The sequence below is a fragment of the Oncorhynchus clarkii genome, chromosome 32 (assembly GCF_045791955.1).
Source record: "Oncorhynchus clarkii lewisi isolate Uvic-CL-2024 chromosome 32, UVic_Ocla_1.0, whole genome shotgun sequence".
In the NCBI taxonomy this organism is placed as follows: Eukaryota; Metazoa; Chordata; class Actinopteri; order Salmoniformes; family Salmonidae; genus Oncorhynchus; species Oncorhynchus clarkii.
In genome coordinates this window covers 15,299,475-15,321,572 of record NC_092178.1, presented here as the reverse complement: position 1 = coordinate 15,321,572, position 22,098 = coordinate 15,299,475, and the positions used below count along the sequence as shown (strand labels likewise).

General features: G+C 43.4%; 2 protein-coding genes across 3 annotated transcripts; both read left to right on the top strand.

Moving 5' to 3' along the window:
- The first annotated feature begins 2,729 nt into the window (after positions 1 to 2,729).
- LOC139391585 (stathmin domain containing 1) lies at positions 2,730 to 4,854 on the top strand. The gene is made up of 5 exons (XM_071138962.1): positions 2,730 to 2,891; positions 3,223 to 3,361; positions 3,464 to 3,594; positions 3,959 to 4,090; positions 4,516 to 4,854. The coding sequence occupies exons 1-5, from the start codon at positions 2,823 to 2,825 to the stop codon at positions 4,852 to 4,854; spliced, it is 810 nt and encodes a 269-aa protein (XP_070995063.1). The 5' UTR covers positions 2,730 to 2,822.
- A 4,715-nt stretch (positions 4,855 to 9,569) lies between these two features.
- On the top strand, positions 9,570 to 22,098 carry LOC139392069 (RNA-binding protein 24-like). Of its 2 annotated transcripts, XM_071139757.1 has the most exons (5): positions 9,642 to 9,773; positions 9,900 to 10,067; positions 10,936 to 11,059; positions 11,533 to 11,587; positions 19,127 to 22,098. In XM_071139757.1, the coding sequence occupies exons 2-5, from the start codon at positions 9,900 to 9,902 to the stop codon at positions 19,476 to 19,478; spliced, it is 699 nt and encodes a 232-aa protein (XP_070995858.1). In that variant the 5' UTR covers positions 9,642 to 9,773; the 3' UTR covers positions 19,479 to 22,098. The 2 variants fall into 2 exon arrangements, with proteins under 2 accessions (XP_070995857.1, XP_070995858.1); XM_071139756.1 differs by having other exon boundaries at positions 9,570 to 10,067.

Here is a 22,098-nt window from a genome sequence, read left to right as displayed (position 1 = left end):
GGCAGGTGCTGAGGGAGTGTGCAGTGTTCAGATTTCAATGTGTTGTGTAGTACCAGGTGATTGGTGATCATGTAGAAGAGGGAATCTGGTCTACAGATGATGAAGTGGATGCTGAGCTGAAGCTGGAGGTGGAGCTGGCTGAGGAGATCATCCACCTGATTCAGCAGAAGATCCACCTGGTCCTGGACAACCTCTGGTCAGAGACTGGCTCCCTATTTAGTACACTACTTTTGACCAGGGCCCATAGGCTGCTGAGTCTTGGATAGTAAAACGCACCAATGCTTGTCTAATTTTTTTGCAAGTATTCCAATGACATGAATGAATTATTTGCCGATTGTAAAGTCTTTATCTCAACTGTTTCAAATCGGTTCCATAGGCATACCTAGATTGCTATCTATTGCTGTGTTTACACAGACAGCCCAACTATGATATTTTTTCAAATGATTGCCTGCCTGTGTAAATGCAGCCATTGTATCTGCAAATTGTTCACCTGATCTGACTGTATTTGAATGCATTATGTCCTCACTCTACCTGTAGCTCTCTGAAGGACGTGCTCACCCAATGATGTCCCACCACATGGACAAGGGACAAGCTGTGAAGCTCAACGAACACTGTCTGACCTTTGACCTCCAGTTGCCCAACCTGGGCTACAAGTACCAGCCTTGCCACATCGTCAAGGGGTGAGTTAATCAATCAATAGATCAATCAATCAATCAATGAGCATGAACATCTGTCCCTCGGGTCATATTGTCCTACCTAAAACTTTTTAGTCTAGTTGGAGGGGAAACGAAAAGCCGGAAAGTTTCACTACTTTAGCGATTTATATGATAAACCCTCTCTCCATCCTCTTTCCCAGAACTCTGACCTATGATCAGTGGTTGCTTACTGCAAAAAACTGAAGCAGACAGCAGAGAAACTGCTTACTTCCGTGGGAATCTCCAAGGTATAGTACAGGCTGGAACATAGTTTTGTATGCTCCTCCTTATGTTGACTGTATGTACATGAACTGCATTCAACGCTATATCAGTGTCTTATTTGGCAAGTGATTGACAGAAAGACTGGTACAGACTGTTTATGTTTGACAAAGATATGTCTGTGTCATTCCTGTATGTCTGACTCGCTGTGTGTATCACTGTTGGTGTAGCTGATGAAGGCTCTGGAGACCCAGCGCTGTGCCACTGTCTTCGGCCTGAGGAAGAGGCTGAATGAGCTGAGCGCCACCAGGGATGCCCTAGAGTGGGAGAAACAGAAGGTTAGTGTTCAGCTGTCCTGGTCCTAGCCATGTTGCTCACTCATCTGCCATCCAGTTGCGACCTGCCTTGTGATCTCTTGGCATTTCTGACAACATTCACACTGTTGTGAAACGTTGTGTAAGCCTAACAGAGACCTAAAGAGTTCTACATAAGAATTATGCAAAACACACTGTAGAAAATAATAGTCATAGTTTATCAATGTAAACAATTCACAATTGCCATTGTGCTTGGTGAATAGTGATACTAATGAGATAAATTGACTGACCTGTAACTGACCTTTTAACCTGTCCCCAGGTGAAGGAGACAGTGGTGGTCCTGGTCAAGGATATGCAGAAGGTGGAGAGACAGATCATGAGCTCTGGCTCTGAGCAGCAGCTGGTCCACACCCGGCTGGACATCCTGGCCCAGAGGGCCAACTACGAGCTCTGCATGGACCAGGTCTGTCTGTCTGTCTGTCTGTCTGTCTATCTATGCGTCTGTCTGTCACCTGCCTTCTCTCATCCTATAACAGTTTCATGTTAACAATACAATGTTAATTGTTTGTTGTCAGTATGTATGTGTGGCTGCCCTAACCCAGTGCTACCCCTCCAGCCCCACATTGCTCTTCTGCAGGAGACCAAGAACCTGAGGAAGAACACTTTTGGCCTGCAGAAGAAACTCCTCCTCTCTCAGTGAGTTATCCCTCACAGTAGTGAAGATGACAAATGAATCTGCTAAAACATACCTTCTCTGGATCTAACAGTGTGAACATATGGCACCTAACTGTTCTATGACAGCAACACCACACACACCTCAATATTGCCTCCTTGTGGTTATGGGTATGAAAGACATGATCCTTTTTTGTCTTGGAAAAAGGTTATCTTGACTATATCAACAACATAACATATTTAAATGCTTGATAACTGGGTATTGTCTATCTGTAACCAGATATACAGGAAGACCCTGGAGACCGTGCATATGAACCTGTTCACCCTGGGGGACAGCCTGGAGGCTAAGAGCTCTGCATATTCACCGCCAACACTTCAGCACAGGAACCCCTGGCCCTGCTCTCTCCTCTCAGCTCCTTTGGGAATTAGAATGTTGCCACCTGTCTCTCTGGGCATGGCTGAAGTCGCTGATGCAAGCTATAATATATCTATGTTGTGTGTTACACCAATAACAGAACATATATTACACATTTTTATTTTGTGAACGTATTTTTTCTTGTGTTTATGCTTTCAATTTCAAGTCAAGAGATTGGGTTGGAGCCAAAACCTGCTTGCACAGGGGCCACTACAAGCCTAAAACCATTTGGAATTGGACTTATTTGGTGGACAATTGATTGAGTGTACCCGGACACCTACTGACTATCCAGGGGGTGTCACCTCTTTAACCAGGTCAGATTTATTGTAGCAACGGCCCATGGTAACGCAGAGAGTCCATGGCGACATGGGTCGCGCTATCTTGGAAAGTGTGAAGGAATGCGACTGATTGAGAGGTTCCTTTTGCGTTAATATCCCGCCAAATGCTCTATTAATGGTATATCAAAAAGAAAACTTCTAGCCGACCACTGTTCTCTTGAAAGTAAATATGGGATGCGGCAGCTCCAGGTTCACGGTGGTCGAGCCCATGAGATCAAGCGAGTTGGACGGAGGAGAGGTACGCTGCCTGCAGTTCCTAATTTCGATTCCTATTTAAAAACTGTAATCACAATGTTATGAACATGTGTAATACAGAAGGCAAAGTGGAAGACTTTTGGAATGGAATGGCACACATCCGGCGTGATGCGCGTCAGAGCACTTTTCCTCTCAATTGATTCCCTTATTTGATTTGCGGGGGCCTACTGATAGCCTAGTGGCAGTCTTTCTTTTTAGTCAAACTATTTGGTGACTTGATCTAGAAATAAATATGATACACTTTGTATTATTGCACCTGTCAAAACATCTAAGACACTATGCATTTGAGTTTGACGTTGTAATTCTCCCAACAGGATGACACAGTGAGTAAACAAGGCTGTAGGGGCGACTCTGCAGTGTCAAAGTTAACCACAGACAGTGGAGTGGTCCTGGACACTGGTGAGGTTCCCACCTTACTGGGGGCTGTACCCAGGAAACTATCACCACTGGCAGGTAAGAGGTCGGTGTGTGTGTGTGTGTGTGGTGGTGTGTGTGTGAGAGAGTGTGTGTATCTTGTACTCGTCAGAGACCTATTTGTGTGTGTCTCCCACTCAGCCCACATTCCTGGCCTGGCCCAGGAGAGTGGTGAGAGACTCAGGTCCAGTGAGATTCTGGAACAGCTTCTGAGCCAAGGCATCATCGCCCAGCCCAGGGAGAGGTCCAGCAGCGAGGCATACAACATCATGGTGGGTACCGGTCAGGTCTAATGGTGGGGCAGAGCAAAGTGTAGCTTCATGTTGTCTCACCCTCTATGGTGGCGTCAGAATCAGGAGAGAGGAGGAGTTCCATAACCTCTTGTCATCATAAGACTGCGGCCTGGTTGGATAGTCTCTTAATTAGTTTCCTGGTTATTTATAAAACTGCTGTCATCTTATGGAAGTGAGTGCAGAACTGATTGACTATGTCAATATACCAATGACAGTCACTCTGTATTGAAGAGATGATATTTTATGAGTTATTTACACATTAACTACAGTATATGAGTGTTTACCTAATATGTGTTGTTGGAGTGTGTAACTCATGGTTTAATTGCTGTGTGTGTACGGTCAGATTGATGACAGAGAGACACCCAAACGTAGGCCTACCCCTCACCTGGAGTCTCTGAAGGGCAAGAGGGACCAGTCTGTCACCAGCCAAGTGGACATGGAGGAGAGGATGAGACAGGTGGAGGAGGAACGGAAGGTGAGGATTATGAAATCATGAAACATATGAATGTGAGGGGAATAAGGGAAAACTGAGTTTAGGAGGTTAAATGGGGACCAACTTTAACTATATCTGCCTTGAATATGACTTGTGTATCTTGAATATGACCTGTGTGTGTATCTTGAATATGACCTGTGTGTGTATCTTGAATATGACCTGTGTACCTTGAATATGACCTGTGTGTGTATCTTGAATATGACATGTGTACCTTGCTTATGACCTGTGTGTGTATCTTGAATATGACCTGTGTACCTTGAATATGACCTGTGTGTGTATCTTGAATATGACCTGTGTACCTTGAATGTGACCTGTGTGTGTATCTTGAATATGACCTGTGTACCTTGAATATGACCTGTGTGTGTATATCTTGAATATTTATTTGTTTTCTCTCTCATCTCAACAAGGAGGAGCTGAACGTGAACCTGAGGCCTAAATCAGCTGGTGTCCATGACCCAGAAGCTGCATCAACATCCGGAGAGGGGGACATAGTCAGCCCTGTGGAGGTCCTCCACGCCCCTGATGCCCCTGAGACCCCACCCAGCCCAAGAGGGATCCAGCAGGAGCCACTGGATCCAGACCCAACTCAGACTCAAGGAGGAGGGGATGGAGGGAGTGGAGTGGTCAGGGAGGGCGGGGGAGAGGGAGTCATAAGTGGGCTCAGTGGGCAGCTTCTCTCAGCCTCTCTTGAGATGGAGAATGACTCCACATTTCAACAGACTGAGCAAGCTGAGGAGCAATTCTAGCACCTGGCTGGGAGCACCTTATCTGTCTATTGGAGCCCAGTGTGTCTGAGAAGGAGGGAGAGGGAGGGAGAGCATAGAGAGATGGTGCAGGGGGAATTAGAGGAAGAGTGGGCAGGTGAGGTGAGGGAGAGAGAGATCAGTGATGTCTATTTGTGTTTTTGTATACAAAAGAGCCAAGTGTATGTGCATACAGTCTGTTTCTAAGACTTGTTTGAAGTACGTGGTATAAAGAGAAGAGATCTCTGAGGGTTTACTTTACGATGCAAAATCATACTGTATAAAGGTGGGCAATATTATTATTTGAAATTGAAATAATGAAGATATTTATTTTCCATTAATTTAAAAAAGGGACCCCCCCCCAATGGTGAACGTTGAGTTGAAAGCTGTTTTAGACACAAGATGGCGGTGTTTCCATGGAATTAAATGACTTCTTCAGCACTGTTCATTATAGTTCACTTGCAGAAAGGCTTTGGTGTCATTATCATATGTAAGAGTATCTTGGTGTTTTCACTATAGTGTCTAAAAAGTAGGTTTTATTACTTTAATGTTAATTTGGGGACAAGCACTGGGAATTATTGTAAGCTTCTGTGTGGTGGTGTAATGCATAGGATGGTCGGACATTCATTGTATCTGTCCCTAATGTAAATAAGCAATTGAAATGAGAGAGAGAGTCAAGAACCCGACACCCTCAGCACACAGGGGGGCAAACACCTACCTGGAGGTGACAGCATTCCCTCCCCCATATGCCCTCTTAGATACAACTACGACAACATAACCAACAAAAATGGATCACAACTCCTGCAGCTCTGTCGGATGCTGGATATGTACATAGTCAATGGTAGGCTTTGAGGGGACTCCTACGGTAGGTACACTTATAGCTCACTCTTGGCAGTAGTACTGTAGACTACTTTATCACTGACCTCAACCCAGAGTCTCTTAGAGCATTCACAGTCTGTCCTCTGACACCCCTATCAGATCACAGCAAAATCACACTACTTGAACAGAGTTATGCTCAATCATTAGGCATCAAAGCCAAAGGAACTGAATAATATTAAGAAATACTATAGATGGCCTCCCGAGTGGCGCAGTGGTCTAAGTCACTGAATCACAGTACTAGCTGTGCCACTAGAGATTCTGGGTTCGAGTCCAGGCTCTGTTGCAGCCGACCACGACCGGGAGACTCCACATTTGGCTCTGTTGCAGCCGACCACGACCGGGAGACTCATGGGGCGGTGCACGCTGACATGGTATTCAAGGCACCATCAGTAGACTATATTTTCTATTTTAGCAAAAGTGGGCTAAATTTACTTCAAAGAAAAAACAATAATAGTGTACGGTGTCTCCTCTGACACATTGGTGTGGCTGGCTTGAGGGTTAAGTGGACATTGTGTCAAGAAGCAGTGGTGGGTTGTGTTTCGGAGGATGCACGGCTCTCAACCTTCGCCTCTCCCGAGTCCGTACTGGAGTTGTAGCGATGAGACGAGACTGTAACTACCAATTGGATAGAAAAAGGGGTAAACATTTTTTTTTGGAAGGAAGGAAAATAGCGTGGAAATCTACCAAAAACCAATTAGGCAACAACAAATTCAATCCCTTTTAGACAATTTCCTGTACAAAACGTTTCACTGTAATAGTGAAGGTGTAAACTTGGCAGTAGAAAACCTAAACAGTATATTTGACCTCTCAGCTTCCCTAACAAATTAAAAAATGTTGAGCAGAAAACCTTAGAAAATTAACAACAATGACAAATGGTTTGATGAAGAATGCATAAACCAAAGAAAGAAATTGAGAAACCTGTCCAATCAAAAACAGAGACCCAGAAAACCTGAGCCTACGCCTTCACTATGGTGAATCACTAAAATAATACAGAAATACAGCATAGAAAAAGAAGGAACAGCACATCAGAAATCAGCTCAATGTAATTTAAGAATCCACAGAATCAAACAACTTCTGGGAAAATTGGAAAACTCTAAACAAACAACACAAACAGTTATCTATCCAAAATGGAGATGTATGGATAAACCACGCATCCAATCTTTTTGGCTTTATAACAAATATACATGATCAAAAACAAATCTTAGAATCAACTATTAAAGACTACCAGAACCCACTGGATTCTTCAATTACATTGAATGAACTACAGGACAAAAAACCAACCATCCAACACAAAAAGGCCTGTGGGGTTGATGGTATTATAAAACATACAGAACACTAACTAACAAACATAAACCAAAACAAAGGCAAAGTTTATCATGCTATGTTGGTTTCAAAAAAGCTTTTGCCTCAATTTCGCATACGGGTATGCTCTACAAATTGATGGAAAGTGGTGTTGGGGTGAAAAACGTACAACATTATAAAATCCATGTACACAAACAAGTGTGTGGTTAAAATTGGCAAAAAAATATATATATATATATATATTTCCACAGGGCTGAGGGGGTGAGACAGGGATGCAGTTTAAGCCCCACCCTCTTCAACAAATATATCAATGAATTGGCGAGGGCACTAGAACAGTCTGCAGCACCCGGCCTCACCCTACTAAAATCTGAAGTCAAATGTCTCCTGTTTGCTGATGATCTGGTGCTTCTGTCCCCAACCAAGGAGGGCCTACAGCAGCACCTAGATCTTCTGCAAACTAAGCCCTTGCGACCTTAGTTTGACTGTTCCCAAATGACCCATCATTACCTTTTGGGTGTTATATGGTTGACAGGTTTGCTGTGTTTTTCAACTGGTGAAAAATCTAGTCTCAGTTCCCAAAATTACAAGGTCTGATCACATGTCAGGTTAAGTATTACTTTTACATTTTCTAAACATGACCATCCTCCTAACGCTCCCTTGTTTAATCAAGTTGGAAGCCTATCCTGATAGTCAAGGATGGTGAACTTGAAGTGGAATGCTGAATGGAATTTGTAATGGAATTCCATTTTTTTTTATTTAGTTAGTTACATACTCACATAGCATTCATTGCGTTAAAGGATATCTCTATACTACAGTATATAGGCTATGCATTTAATTTAACAGGGCTCATTTGGCACACTCCCAATGTTATAGCCTATAAATGTATGCTATAGGCCTATACACATCAAATATATGCACATAAGGGATTTAAGGATAACCATTGATGAGGATTTACCAGAGACCCTGTAGCTACGTTTTGTTAGCCAACATGTAAGGGGATTCTGATTAGTCGGCATGTTGCACGCGAACGGAGACAACAAGGGGGCGCAACTCGATGGTATCTTCATTGTGTGGCCGCTGAAACCTGAAACGGACCACTACTCGGCGGCTCTGCTCAGGGCTGTAATTTAAAGGGTGCGTGGGCACGCATGAATAAAATAGTATCTGATCCACCGAGATACAGAAATGTCGCTCTATCAGGTTTCGGCAGGGAATAGTGACCAGGCAGAGGGCTATAGATTTGTTTTGGTACAGAAGAGTCCAGTGGCAATTCACGCTATTGCATTCCGGTGATGGAGGAGATGACAATTATGACAGCTAGCCAGCCACATCAAATTTGCAACTCATAATATTACTGTAGGCTACAAGCAACCAGGCACACACCAGTATTAGGGCCTATGTAGGCTGCGTGTCTCCATGGCTGTCTTAGTCCATAGAGGTGGAACCATATGAAGGATTTAGGCAATAGTTCCGTATCAGATTTCTCAGTATAACGTTACAGAACAGTTGTCGTGGAAAACAGGGGGAGAATCATCATTTTCCACATTCATTCATGAAAGACAAAAGTAAACAGTTTTACAAAGTTTACAAAGTCTTATAGTTGCTATTAGGCCTATTTTAGTTATCACAGGCACTACAAGACCCACAAGTTGACATTCATCTGACCTCAAGGCACTGCTGTACTAAAATATACAATTTAACCTATTATTTGTATGATGTATATAATCACAAGAATAAGTAGCCTATTTGAAAAATCAGATCCTGCACGGGGCGCGTGCCCAATTGCCCTGGCCGCGTATTTACGCACGTACCGCTCTTCCCTTCAAGTCCACCTAAAAAGGTTATCATAAATTCCATCATCACCCGGCTGAAGTCACTCCTAAACGCGTTTTAAAACAGTCCAGTCATCAGTGGCTTCCTATGAGACATTAGGGGCCCAGAAAACTAAACATTTATGTCCCTACCCATTGTGCATAATCATTTTAACAGCATCACGTGTATGATAGTCCAAAATATAATCTAACACTCTACTGCATTATTCTACAAGGACATTTGAGGCCCAGAGATTACACCTGTCTGCATTGGTCATGCTGAACTGCTGCTGCCACTAAAACACATGCGTCCCTGGGCTGACCACTGTCTGTCTCCTCTCTATGCGTAATGGGCCTTCTCTGACCCGACCACCTGCTGCCAGGTATCCCTTGGGACAGGAAGAGAACCAAGACCTTCATTTTTTAAGTTATGTCTTCATGGAGTATAATGGGGTCTTGTGTGTGACACTGTGGGTTATTAAGTAGCTGAAACCTTGCCGTGAGCACTAGTCTATACAACTGTTGTAAGAAAATGTCATTTTAGGGGTATGAAAAACCGAATGACCATAACTTTCCTGGTGGTTTAACATGTGGTAGGTAATATGGTATATTCTTCATCACCACTAAGCATCTTTAATTGTGTCCGCTTCCCAGCTGTTTGCTGGAGCGTGTAGGGGAGCATGTGGGCGGGCAGCAATGCACGCACAAGTACCGCCCTCAGGCTTGGAACTGGGTGGAGTTATGGGAAGCACTTTTAGGAATGGGTCCGAAACATATTTAGTTTGTCACGACAGTTACGAAGAAGAGTTGCAAACACCTGACGATTGCTTGGACAATCCGCTCCATATCTCTTTTAAGTGTCGAAACATAATCTACCTCGAATCTTGATTTTTGTCGAGTTTGTGATATTTCCCTGAAGCCTCTCCAGTGGTAAATGTCTTATTGTTCGTTTTTATAGCAATATTAATAAATAACGTAACTAGCTGATAAGGAAATATTGCACTATATTTTTGATTGTTTCTGTTTATACTATTTTGCACTGAAATATTGGTGAAGATGCACACCACGCAGAAGGACACGACCTACACGAAGGTTTTTGTAGGGGGTCTTCCATACCACACCACGGATTCCAGTCTCAGGAAATATTTTGAAGTGTTTGGAGAAATTGAAGAAGCAGTCGTGATTACCGACCGACAGACCGGCAAGTCCAGGGGGTATGGATTCGTAAGTATCAATATAGTATTTATTCTTCATAACTTTCCTACACAAAGTGCAAGTGTCTGTCTAAGGCCTGCATTATTTCAAATGGCAGTAAATCACATGTGATCGTTAAAGTGGGTGTTGGTTAGGCTACTGTAGGACTATTTCATAATATTTGAAGTTTTTCACAAGTAGGCTTGTGTTTTCAGCTTGAAGCGTTCTATCATTGAAAACAACCGATAGGCGCACACGCGCACTGTTCCGCACTAACATGTTCAGAAGATGAGTTCTGGGAAGATGATGAGCAGAACCTCATGTCGATGTCTATGAGCATTAATAAGAGACAGATGGGCAACTATAAAACGGGTTTACTGTCATGGTACCTTTCTCCTTGCAGCCATTTAGTTTTAAGCACATCTATGTGAAATATTAGCCTGTAGAATTTGATGAGTTGAGAGGTTTTCCTCGGGTTATTTGAAAAATACCATATTACAGCACCAAAAACTCTTACATCGTCATTACTCTCAACGTGCTTATAGTCACAGGTAAACTTGTCCAATTATTTTGAATGGATGAGTATCTATGGTCAGAGATGGCGTTATATCTAGCTTCTACTCTGGAAAACAAGGAAATAAGTCATCAGGAGCTTAGAGCCTACCCAAGACCATAGATCTCAACTTACTATAAGTAGTGGTGGTTATCTTTATTTTCAAAATATTGACTGACAGTCGGGTTGTGTGTGATATCCATATTTTCTCTAATATTTGCCTCCCTTTAGCTAATGAATATTAACATTGGTGAGTCTTTATCGTACATGTTTACCAACCCCTCACACTTCTCCTTCACCACTTCTTACCTGTGCTCTGTCAACCCTCTCTGTGTGTCCCTGCAGGTGACGATGGCGGACCGCTCGGCTGCAGACAGGGCCTGTAAAGATCCAAACCCCATCATCGACGGCAGGAAAGCCAACGTCAACCTGGCGTACCTGGGGGCCAAGCCACGGGTGATGCAGCCAGGTAAACACACTCACACAGTCACATAGAGAGATACCTATAGCGGAAGTATACTTAACTCAGTAGGAAGCAACCGTACCGGTTCTGTATGGTAATGTTCTGAAAACATTGAGGCTGTTTGTTCTATAGAACATGCCCCAGGTCTCATCGTATTTTTATTTCCATATCGTACACATTTTTCCCTCGCAAATCATGCCTGGTGCAGAATACTTTCATGATGATTCCAAGGCTTATTAATCATTATGTCACATAAATATGTCAAATGAATGTGTTCAATACATGATTCAGGATGTCCCGATGTGTCTAGAATGAACTGAATAATTGCACCCCAAATGGCACCCTATTCCCTATATAGTGCACTACTATGAGTCCTGGTCAAAAGTAGTGCAATAAAAAGGCAATAGGGTGCCATTTGGCACTCACAATGACATAAATAAGATCATTAATTAATTTGACCATACCTCATCTCCTTCCAGGTTTCACTTTTGGTGTTCCACAAATCCATCCTGCCTTTATCCAAAGGCCTTATGGGTAAGTACTGATGCTTCTTTGTGTGCGTTGAGGGGATGGTTGGGTGTTGATGAGTATACATTAACAAATGACCTCATCAGTGAAAACCTATATGAAACCTCACTCGAGTTACCTCACTGAATCTGTTATTTATAATATATTAGCAGTGATGTCCCTCATTTGGCGAAAGTCTGGCATTGTTAGACATGTTCATACAATGACATGTATGTTTATATAATCTGTTTATGGAATTGTTTTGTGCTTAGTCCTGTTTTTCTCCATACTTACATGATTACAGTGCATGATAATTATGTTGAGGAAAAAAAACAGTTTCACAAGTCCTCTTTCTTTTTATCACTGACTACAAAGTTGACCACCATATCAATGTAAGGTTTGTGTGAGTGAAAGAGAAAGTGTGTTCATAGTATGAGCGTGTGTGCATGCATGTGTGTGTATGCATGTGTGTGTGTGTGTGTGTGTTGAGTACAACTAATGGAAAGTTAGAGCCTCAATGACTCAATGTTATCTATCTCTCTCTGGTCCGACAGGCTCGATACAGGTTAAGATAACTGGTGGTTTCAGGATTAGTTCTGTGGGCATGTCACAGATCAGACCAGGGAATTACCTGTAATTTCAAATGCACACAAACAAGCTCAAATGGTGATTATAGATGCATGTTTGTTGGTTTTTAATTTTGGTTTTGAGTTTTAACTTATTTTGAATAGCAATTAGAGCTTTGTGTGCTTTTGACTTTATTTTTACTGTTATGAAGTGGTGTTCATAGCTAAACCGTGTGCTGTCTATTTAATGACCCAAAAAAACTGGTTTAATGATATTTGGGATGTTCTTTCCCTATTTTGTGGAAGAGTGTTGACTTTGCCAGGGGGAGCAAAGTCTTTTTAAAATGTCTTTATTTGATTTGATGCTTTCGTGTTGTAGCTTGTGGTTTAGTTTTTCTTTGGTAACATTATGTTCTGTGTTGGAGTGAGGGATGGTTTTCTGTGTGCTTTTTCATTATTCCCCTGTCACCCCTACTCCAAACCAAACCTACCAAAACCATCAACAGCTCACAGCAAGACATTTCTAGGACCTTGGTGTTATTCATTCTCTTGCATTAACACCTAACCTCTCAAACTCACCCAGAATGGAGTATTTCCCAGGATTAGCATATTCTCTCTCTCTCTCCCTCTTTCTCAATCCACCAAGGGCATGTGCCACATGGTCTTTGTCTCTTCTAACTCTTATTCTCTCTTATTTTCTCTCCCTCTCTCATCTATCTAGTATATGGTATACTTCAGGGCCGACTCTCAGGAGAGCTGCTGTTTCTCATTCAGAGATGACAAAGAAGAGAACAGTGAGAGGTCCATGACAAGACTGTAAATTGACAGTAGTCACTAACCTTATCCCTTACAGGACACTGGTGACAGATGAGGGAAAGTCATCCAAGGCTAGTAGTTTAGTTGAAGCAGAACACCTACTAATGTGTGTTTCTTAGTGTGTGTTTGTTTGTATTTGTCTGACGAAACTATTGTATGTGTGCGCACACATGTTCGCTTGTGTGTGTCCTTTCGTGTGTAGTCCAGTCCAGTGGTAGAGCAGTGCACCAGAGTCTCTACTGTGACACAAACAAATGTCTGGATGCCACAGCCTCTGAACAAGCTTTCATCACATGGGCCTGCGGCGTTAAGGAAAACAAGCTTCTCCATTGTGCCTCACAAAGGCTGAAGTGCTGACGCTGCAGTCGCATGAAGCCTGCACTGGTAGTGGGGCGGGGGGCTGGGCAGGGGGTCTGGGGCTCGCTCCGTCATGATGGGATGGGACACTCTTTAAAAACAGCAGGCCCGGACACATGGAGGCTGGAGGCCCCAACACATGGAGGCTGGAGGCCCCAGGGAGGTTTAAAGGGCCACAGACATCCAGACAGTGCCACCTATGTGCCACCTGTGCTTTCCAACACATGTAGAAGGCCCAAGGCTGCAGACAAAGGATTTGTCCCAAATGGCACATTTGTATTCCCTGTATAGATCACTACTAGGGCCCTGATGAAAGGGCAATTTATATAGGGAAAAGGGTGCCATTGGGAAGCAGACATCGATGGGCACAGCTGTGGGAGGGTAGCAACCAGCTCCATGGCTATCACACCACTAGGTATAAGTCTCACCAATGATATGATCCCAACACATGTAGGAGGCTTGATAGATGGGTATAAATCAGAGGAGGTTGGTGGGAGGAGCTATAGGAGGACGGGCTCATTGTAATGGCTGGGATAGTATGAATGGAACGGTATCAAACACATCAAACATATGGAAATCTAGTTTCACTCTGTTCAATTGATTCAATTCCAGCCATTACAATGAGCCCATCCTCCTATAGCTCCTCCCACCAGCCTCCTCTGATGGGTACTAGGTAAATGGCAGTACGTACAGGTCTGGGATCAGGCTACTGTTTGAGGCTGTAGCAACCAGATCCATTGTTATTATTATAGCACCATGTCGCCCCTCTACGCTTCTCACATTTATCTGTAGCATGACTGGCTGTTCCTCAGCTCCTGATGCAACAGAATCCCAATGGTTCTAATGTGTCGGAGAGCAACAGGTGTGTACTGCTAAACGCCCCGCCACCCCTCCACTCTTCCCCCTCTGGTCGAAGATGTCACCCATCTGACATGTGATTGAAACAGACCTTTATTTAGCCTTGAACTTTACCGACCGCAAAGTTCCAGACAGAAAGATAATATATTTACACAGAGCATTGAGACACACAGTAACCCTAGTATTTTTACCTTGCTTGTATCTCTAGGGAAACGAGGGCACTTAGATGGGAGTCAGAGGGTAGCCAGTGCTTCCCATGAGCAGCACCGTTACGGAAGTGAATCCAGGCAGATGTGTGTGTGTTTTGTTTGTTAGGTGACACAGCATTTACCAACATATAAGAGGTTTATGCTGTTGGAGATGGAGAAACAGGTTGTAGTAGTCTAATGTTGAATGAGTTTACGAAGGGGAGAGGGAGAAGGACAAGATAGAGGAAGTAAATAAAGGTAGGGTGGGATATGAGCCCAGATGAGTTCTAGGGGTGGGGAACATACCACAGTAAGATGACAGGCAAGCAGAAAATAGCTGGGGCCCAGCCTTCAGCCTCTCCTGTCAATCATACATGAGGCCAGGCAACAAAGAGCATGTCTGAGACCAGATCCACATTACAGGAATGTCGTCATGACTACTTATGGAAACCGTACTTGTGTCGGACTTATTGGCACTTTGCTATATATTTATGGAAAAATAACATTGGGATGAAACTCTTGGGCAGTGATTGCTTCAAACAGTCTAATGCAGGCCAACAATCATGGGCCATTTTAACGTCTCTGTCTTCTTCATACTTTGGATGCATCCCAAATGATACTCAATCCCCTGTATAGTGCACTACTGTTAAAAAGATCCCTATGGGCTGGTCGAAAGGGAATAGCGTGCCATTTAGGATGCAACCTTTATTTCCAACAACATCATGTTTCTTGGGCTCCTGACTGGTGCACCGGTCTAAGGCACTGCATCTCAGTGCTAGAGGCTTCACTGAAGACCCTGGTTCGATTCCAGGGTCTATCACAACCGGCCGTAATTGGGAGTCCCACAGGCGACGCACAATTGGCCCAGCGTCGTCCGGGTTAAGGTTTTGCCGGGATAGGCCGTCATTGTAAATAAGAATTTGTTCTTCACTGACTTGCCTAGTTACAGTGCCTTGCAAAAGTATTCGGCCCCCTTGAACTTTGCGACCTTTTGCCACATTTCAGGCTTCAAACATAAAGATATAAAACTGTATTTTTTTGTGAAGAATCAACAACAAGTGGGGCACAATCATGAAGTGGAACGACATTTATTGGATATTTCAAACTTTTTTAACAAATCAAAAACTGAAAAATTGGGCGTGCAAAATTATTCAGCCCCCTTAAGTTAATACTTTGTAGCGCCACCTTTTGCTGTGATTACAGCTGTAAGTCGCTTGGGGTATGTCTCTATCAGTTTTGCACATCGAGAGACTGACATTTTTTCCCATTCCTCCTTGCAAAACAGCTTGAGCTCAGTGAGGTTGGATGGAGAGCATTTGTGAACAGCAGTTTTCAGTTCTTTCCACAGATTCTCGATTGGATTCAGGTCTGGACTTTGACTTGGCCATTCTAACACCTGGATATGTTTATTTTTTAACCATTCCATTGTAGATTTTGCTTTATGTTTTGGATCATTGTCTTGTTGGAAGACAAATCTCCGTCCCAGTCTCAGGTCTTTTGCAGACTCCATCAGGTTTTCTTCCAGAATGGTCCTGTATTTGGCTCCATCCATCTTCCCTGTCCCTGCTGAAGAAAAGCAGGCCCAAACCATGATGCTGCCACCACCATGTTTGACAGTGGGGATGGTGTGTTCAGGGTGATGAGCTGTGTTGCTTTTACGCCAAACATAACGTTTTGCATTGTTGCCAAAAAGTTCCATTTTGGTTTCATCTGACCAGAGCACCTTCTTCCACATGTTTGGTGTGTCTCCCAGGTGGCTTGTGGCAAACTTTAAACAACACTTTTTATGGATATCTTTAAGAAATGGCTTTCTTCTTGCCACTCTTCCATAAAGGCCAGATTTGTGCAATTTACGACTGATTGTTGTCCTATGGACAGAGTCTCCCACCTCAGCTGTAGATCTCTGCAGTTCATCCAGAGTGATCATGGGCCTCTTGGCTGCATCTCTGATCAGTCTTCTCCTTGTATGAGCTGAAAGTTTAGAGGGACGGCCAGGTCTTGGTAGATTTGCAGTGGTCTGATACTCCTTCCATTTCAATATAATCGCTTGCACAGTGCTCCTTGGGATGTTTAAAGCTTGGGAAATCTTTTTGTATCCAAATCCGGCTTTAAACTTCTTCACAACAGTATCTCGGACCTGCCTGGTGTGTTCCTTGTTCTTCATGATGCTCTCTGCGCTTTTAACGGACCTCTGAGACTATCACAGTGCAGGTGCATTTATACGATTACACACAGGTGGATTGTATTTATCATCATTAGTCATTTAGGTCAACATTGGATCATTCAGAGATCCTCACTGAACTTCTGGAGAGTGTTTGCTGCACTTAAAGTAAAGGGGCTGAATAATTTTGCACGCCCGATTTTTCAGTTTTTGATTTGTTAAAAAAGTTTGAAATATCCAATAAATGTCGTTCCACTTCATGATTGTGTCCCAGTTGTTGTTGATTCTTCACAAAAAAATACAGTTTTATATCTTTATGTTTGAAGCCTGAAATGTGGCAAAAGGTCGCAAAGTTCAAGGGGGCCGAATACTTTCGCATGGCACAGTAAATATAATACAAATAAAATTCACCATCATCTAAACATACCAGCTCAATGCTGTCATTTCATTCTCTACAATTGCAAATATAGTGCTATTAAAAAGAAGCATCTTTCTTGTGTGTTGTAACACTGCATAACATATATTATATGTGGTATGAAAGAGCTTCTTTTTGTGCCGTTTTTCCCCATACTGTAAGAAATAATCGTTTTTCCGAAAAGAGATGAAAACAGCATTTCAAAATACCTGTTTGATCCAACTTTTGACATCATGCTTCCATCCTGAATGGTACCTTATTACCTGTATAGTGCCCTGCTTTTGACCCTGTGGGGATGCATCGCATATCTTATTATAGCTAGTAATGGGGAGGCACAACAATGGTCAGCTTTGACATGTGTTTTTCAGTGGACACTGCATTTTGTTGTTTTGTTATGAAACCATCCTTTGTGTGTGTGTTTGTGTGTGTGCTTGTGTGTGTGTGTGTGTTTGTGTGTGTGTGTTTGTGTGTGTGTTTGTGTGTGTGTTTGCGCGTGTGTTTGCGCGTGTGTTTGCGTGTGTGTTTGTGTGTGTGTTTGTGTGTTTGAGAGAGTTTTTCTTTGTAGTGGCCCGTGTGTGCGTACACGTTTTATGTATGTGTACATCCAGTGTGTGTGTGTTACGTTTTGTTTTGTTGTGCATTGTCCAGTGTGTGTGTCTCCACCTTGTATTGTGACTGTAACACTGCTGAGACAGCAGCGTGCCAGCAGGCCAGGCTGAGGCATCTGCGATGTGATGTCATAGGAGCACCCCTGACCCCTGAGTGATAGAGCTGTACTTGATCTTTTATTTTTCTTTTAATGTATTTATTCTTTCCTTTTTGTTTCTTTCAGTGAGTGTTTGTGCTGTGTTGGTTATCCATGTGGACTGTTTTGAATTTTTTGTCTTTGACGTCTTTTTCTTGTAGAATTGCTGTTTTTTTTTTCTTCCTGTTTCCTCGTTGGGGCCAGTGTTTTGAGATGTGATTGGTTGGATAGTGGAGTGCTGACAATAGGGTTGCCACGATAGATCTTGTCTTTGGTTTCTCCAATCCAGATTCCAAACTGTTTGACTGTACAAAAGATTCCGCTCTCCATCTTGTTTCTTATTGGCTTGATTGATGTCAGTATTTATTTGGTCCGATCAATTGTTAGGTTGTTTCTGAAGAGATTTGAATGACTTGTTGACAACATCACACCATGCGCATCATTCCAGACCATTACAAATCCACACCAGACCACAACTCATTGAAACCCAATACTGACAAATGGTGGTAAGTCAATATAAAAGTGATTGTCAATCATTGTCATAACACTGATTAGGTTACTCAGTCTTCTCTTACTGAATCATAAACTTGACTCCAATTAACACCAGTTTAGTATTTTTGAGGAATGTCATTTGTGATTTCCCCATCAAGGTTTCCTCCACCAAAACAATAGTGTAACTTTCCCAAACGACCATCATCATCCTAGCAGATCGCGCTAGAGAGCCTAGCGAGCCGAGCCTCACGGCCGGGATATGTCACGAAGGGCTGAATGTGCTCATTGTTCCTGATTGCTTATTTAATGAAAACGTCCCTCTGAGTGCAGCTAGCCTAGCGCCCGGCCCGGGGCTCTTTGTCTAAGCACAGAGGGGGAAACAGCCAGCAGTGTCCTTTTTGAAAACTGTCCAGCTGTCAAAGTGGCAGTGACATTTTCACAATGCCCCCCTCATCTCATGTCCTCTCCCCCTCTCTTCCTCCCAGCGCTGCCTGTGAGCCTCCCTCCTCTTCTCTGTTCCCTATCCCCTCCCAACTAGGACTGGCACCAGGGCCAAATCCACATGTGACCAAGCACACACAAACCAAGTTCTCTCTTCTCGCCATCTCTGGATTGTCTCTCCATGACGGCATCAATGGGTCACTGAAAACCCAAAATGTCTTCCTATCCCTTATCAGAGGACAAAACCCCTCTGAGCTTTGAACACCTCTCACCAACCCATTTTTTTTTATCCCACAGAGAGATCTCTATTTTGGCAACCCTATATCTCTAATAGCTACTTGCAGGCATCTCCGTGGTGTTATTGACTGGTGTCTTGATGTATTGGGGGGCGCTTGGCCGCAGTGTGGTTGGGTTGGTTGCGTTTGGTTCTGCTGTTAAACTTGGGGTTTGCTGCTGTCCATCAGTGGCTTTGTAAGGCCAGGTCTGTGATTTCTACCTCTAACTCCCTGTCTGTCTCTGTCCTGTAGGATCCCTGCTCACTATGTGTACCCTCAGGCCTTTATGCAGCCAAGCACCATGGTCATTCCTCATGCCATGCAGCCCAGTGCAGCCTCTGCCTCCACCGGTTCCTCACCATACATCGACTACACTGGAGCCGCCTACGCACAGTATTCCGCCGCCATGGCGGCTAGCGCTGCTGCCGCCTACGAGCAGTATCCCTACGCTGCCTCCCCTGTAGCGGCCGGATACATAACTGCGGCCGGTTACGGCTACGTTCAGCAGCCCCTGCCTACGGCCGCACCGGGATCAGCCGTCGCTGCAGCCGCAGCTTTCGGTCAGTACCAGCCTCAGCAACTGCAAGCTGATCGCATGCAATAGCAGCCACTGCAGCCATTGGACACGAGGAGGATGGGAGGCCCACGGCTGATTGGCTGTGCAGAGGAAAGGAGGAGGAGGAGGAGGAAGAGAGAGGGGCCGTGTTAAGTGACGGAGTCGTTAAGATGGTGGTGGTGAGGTGGGAGCTCCATACAGTAGCTTTCCAACTTGCTGTGCTTAAACCCCCCACAAAAAAATGAGTAAACGTTACCAATTCACAGAACAAAGTAAGGTGGATATATCCTTATGATTATTATTGTTGTTATTAATATAATTATTACTATTATAATTGTAGTAGAGTATTTATTTATAGAAGATAAATGCAACGACTAAGCTTGGTGTAAAACATGACCGTATGTTCCATTGCTGTCATTAACATAGAAGAGAGAGAGAGAGCGTTCTCTTTACGGGACACTTAGACGTGTCCCAAAGTGTTTTGTGTTCTGAAGCCCTTATAACATATATTTATTATCACATTTCGAGGACTCTTGTCGTTCTGTCTTGTCAAGTGCATTGAAGTAAATGTTGTGATAATCAGGGAAATGGACCAGTTTCCAGTGTGTTAGTAAAGACAACCTCTGTGTGTCAGGGAGGAGCTGAAATAACTGTGGAGAAAAGGTGAAAGTCTTGTCACGCGTTAAGAACATATCTTCCTGATGCTGATTGTCCCTTTTTTGACTCTGTATCTTGATCTCTTGACCTATGCAAAGCAAACAGTTCACCAGGAGACAAAAAAGCTGCAGGAATAACCAAAAATGCCATCTACTCATCAACTCTTCAAAGGGCATCACAAACAATATGAAGGCAACTCCGAAAGAAAGGTTTTCAGACAATGAGAAGCACCAAATCAGTTACTCTCAAACACATACATTACGCACACACACACACACAGTTGTGTACATAGTGGTAAAGGACAAAGGGCTCAGTCGTGTTCCCCTCTGGCTCTGTGCAATGGGATCTAGTCAGAGTGAAAGAGAGGGGGGGAGCAGCTGCGGGTGGGGAGGGGGGTGGGACAGTTAGCCCAGCGCCACACAGATGGATCACTCTGGAAAGAACGCATCACTTGTGCTTATTTGTTGAGCTGTCACATTTTAATCCCTGGGCCCATTTGGGAACTGGCCCCTCTGGCCTGCCTGCCTGTCTGTCTGCCTGGACCTGTCAGCATTTCCACCTCTGTCCTCTGTCCTAGAGCTGGCTGGCTGGGCTGGTGTCAGGTACATACACTGCCCTCCTATCCTAACCCTAACCAAACCCCCTAGGCCTTGTCCTGTACCCACTCCTCACAGCCTCACCAACCCCCTGGCCCTTGCCCTGTACCCATTCCTCTAAGCCTCACCAACTCCTCCTCTACCCAGACTACACACCCCAACTCCAGGGCTCCTTTCTGTGGGTCTGGAAAGTGGTGGCAGTGGGGAATGTAGAAAGGGGGTGGTGGGACTGCAGGCACTTGACATGAATCTGGGGGTTCTTTGTGTGCCTCACATTTGTGTTGCTATTTAAGAGAGTAAGAAAAGAGATCTATTTAAGATATTTATTTTCAGAGTTGACTATGTTCTATGCGCTTAGTGGCGGTACTGAATTACTATTGTTATGTATTCATCTCAAGGCATATAAGTTATTGAGTAGATTTAGTTGTATTATTATTAACATACTCTACCAAAAATGTTGATTTATTTAAGATACAATTCTGTATGTGCACTGTACAATTATACTTTTTGCCTTTTTGAAATCGTAGAACATTAAATATTGGCTAGATTAATGCCTTTTGTATGAAACTTTATTTAAATGCAGGCATACTTGCGTGCAGACTGTTATTCTGCCTCTGTGTTTAGAACCGTTGGAAAAGACAAAAAAAATCCTGGCAAATTAGCAAAATGCTTGCTTTATACATTAGAATGTACAGCCATTGTCATGGTTTGGATAGCTGTGCTTCTATTGCTTTTAATATACATCAGATGGGCTATTTTACACTTGGGAATTTTTATACTTGAACTATTTCTTACAAGGGAAAATATGAAAAATAAATGACAAAAAAATACTTTTTAAGGAAGCTTTTCATTGTCACTGGATTAAGGCATGTACAGTGTTAAAACCTTATTTCAGAATTTCAACACTATTTACTCTAAATTGAAATAAAATGTTCTATATTTAAACAATGTTTTTTTTATTTCTTTAAGATGGATATACGATGTTGAGATGATCAATTGTGTTGTTTTCAGGATGGGTGACTTTGTGGGCCTTGTTGTGGAGGCCTGAGACCATTAATAGTCTCCAGAGCAAATTAGGTCTGAAAGGTGAAGGTGTTAAAGTTGTTGATGTTCAGCAGGTTCTATGGATACACATGTCCCAGATTTTTACCCTACAGCACGAGAATGGCTGAGTCACCTCTTCACTAGGCAAAAGCTTCTCTCTCAAACACACATGGATCTGTAGCTCAAATGGCACCCTATTCCCTTTGTAGTGCACTACTTTTGACCAGGACTCCTGGTCAAAAGTAGTGCACTATATTGAGAATTGGGTGAGTGCCATTTGGGATGTGACTACTTATTTCTAGCTCCAGAACTCTTGTTCTTGTGTTGTATTATGTAAGGACTGTTCCATCTAAGTGTATTAAACGCTTATA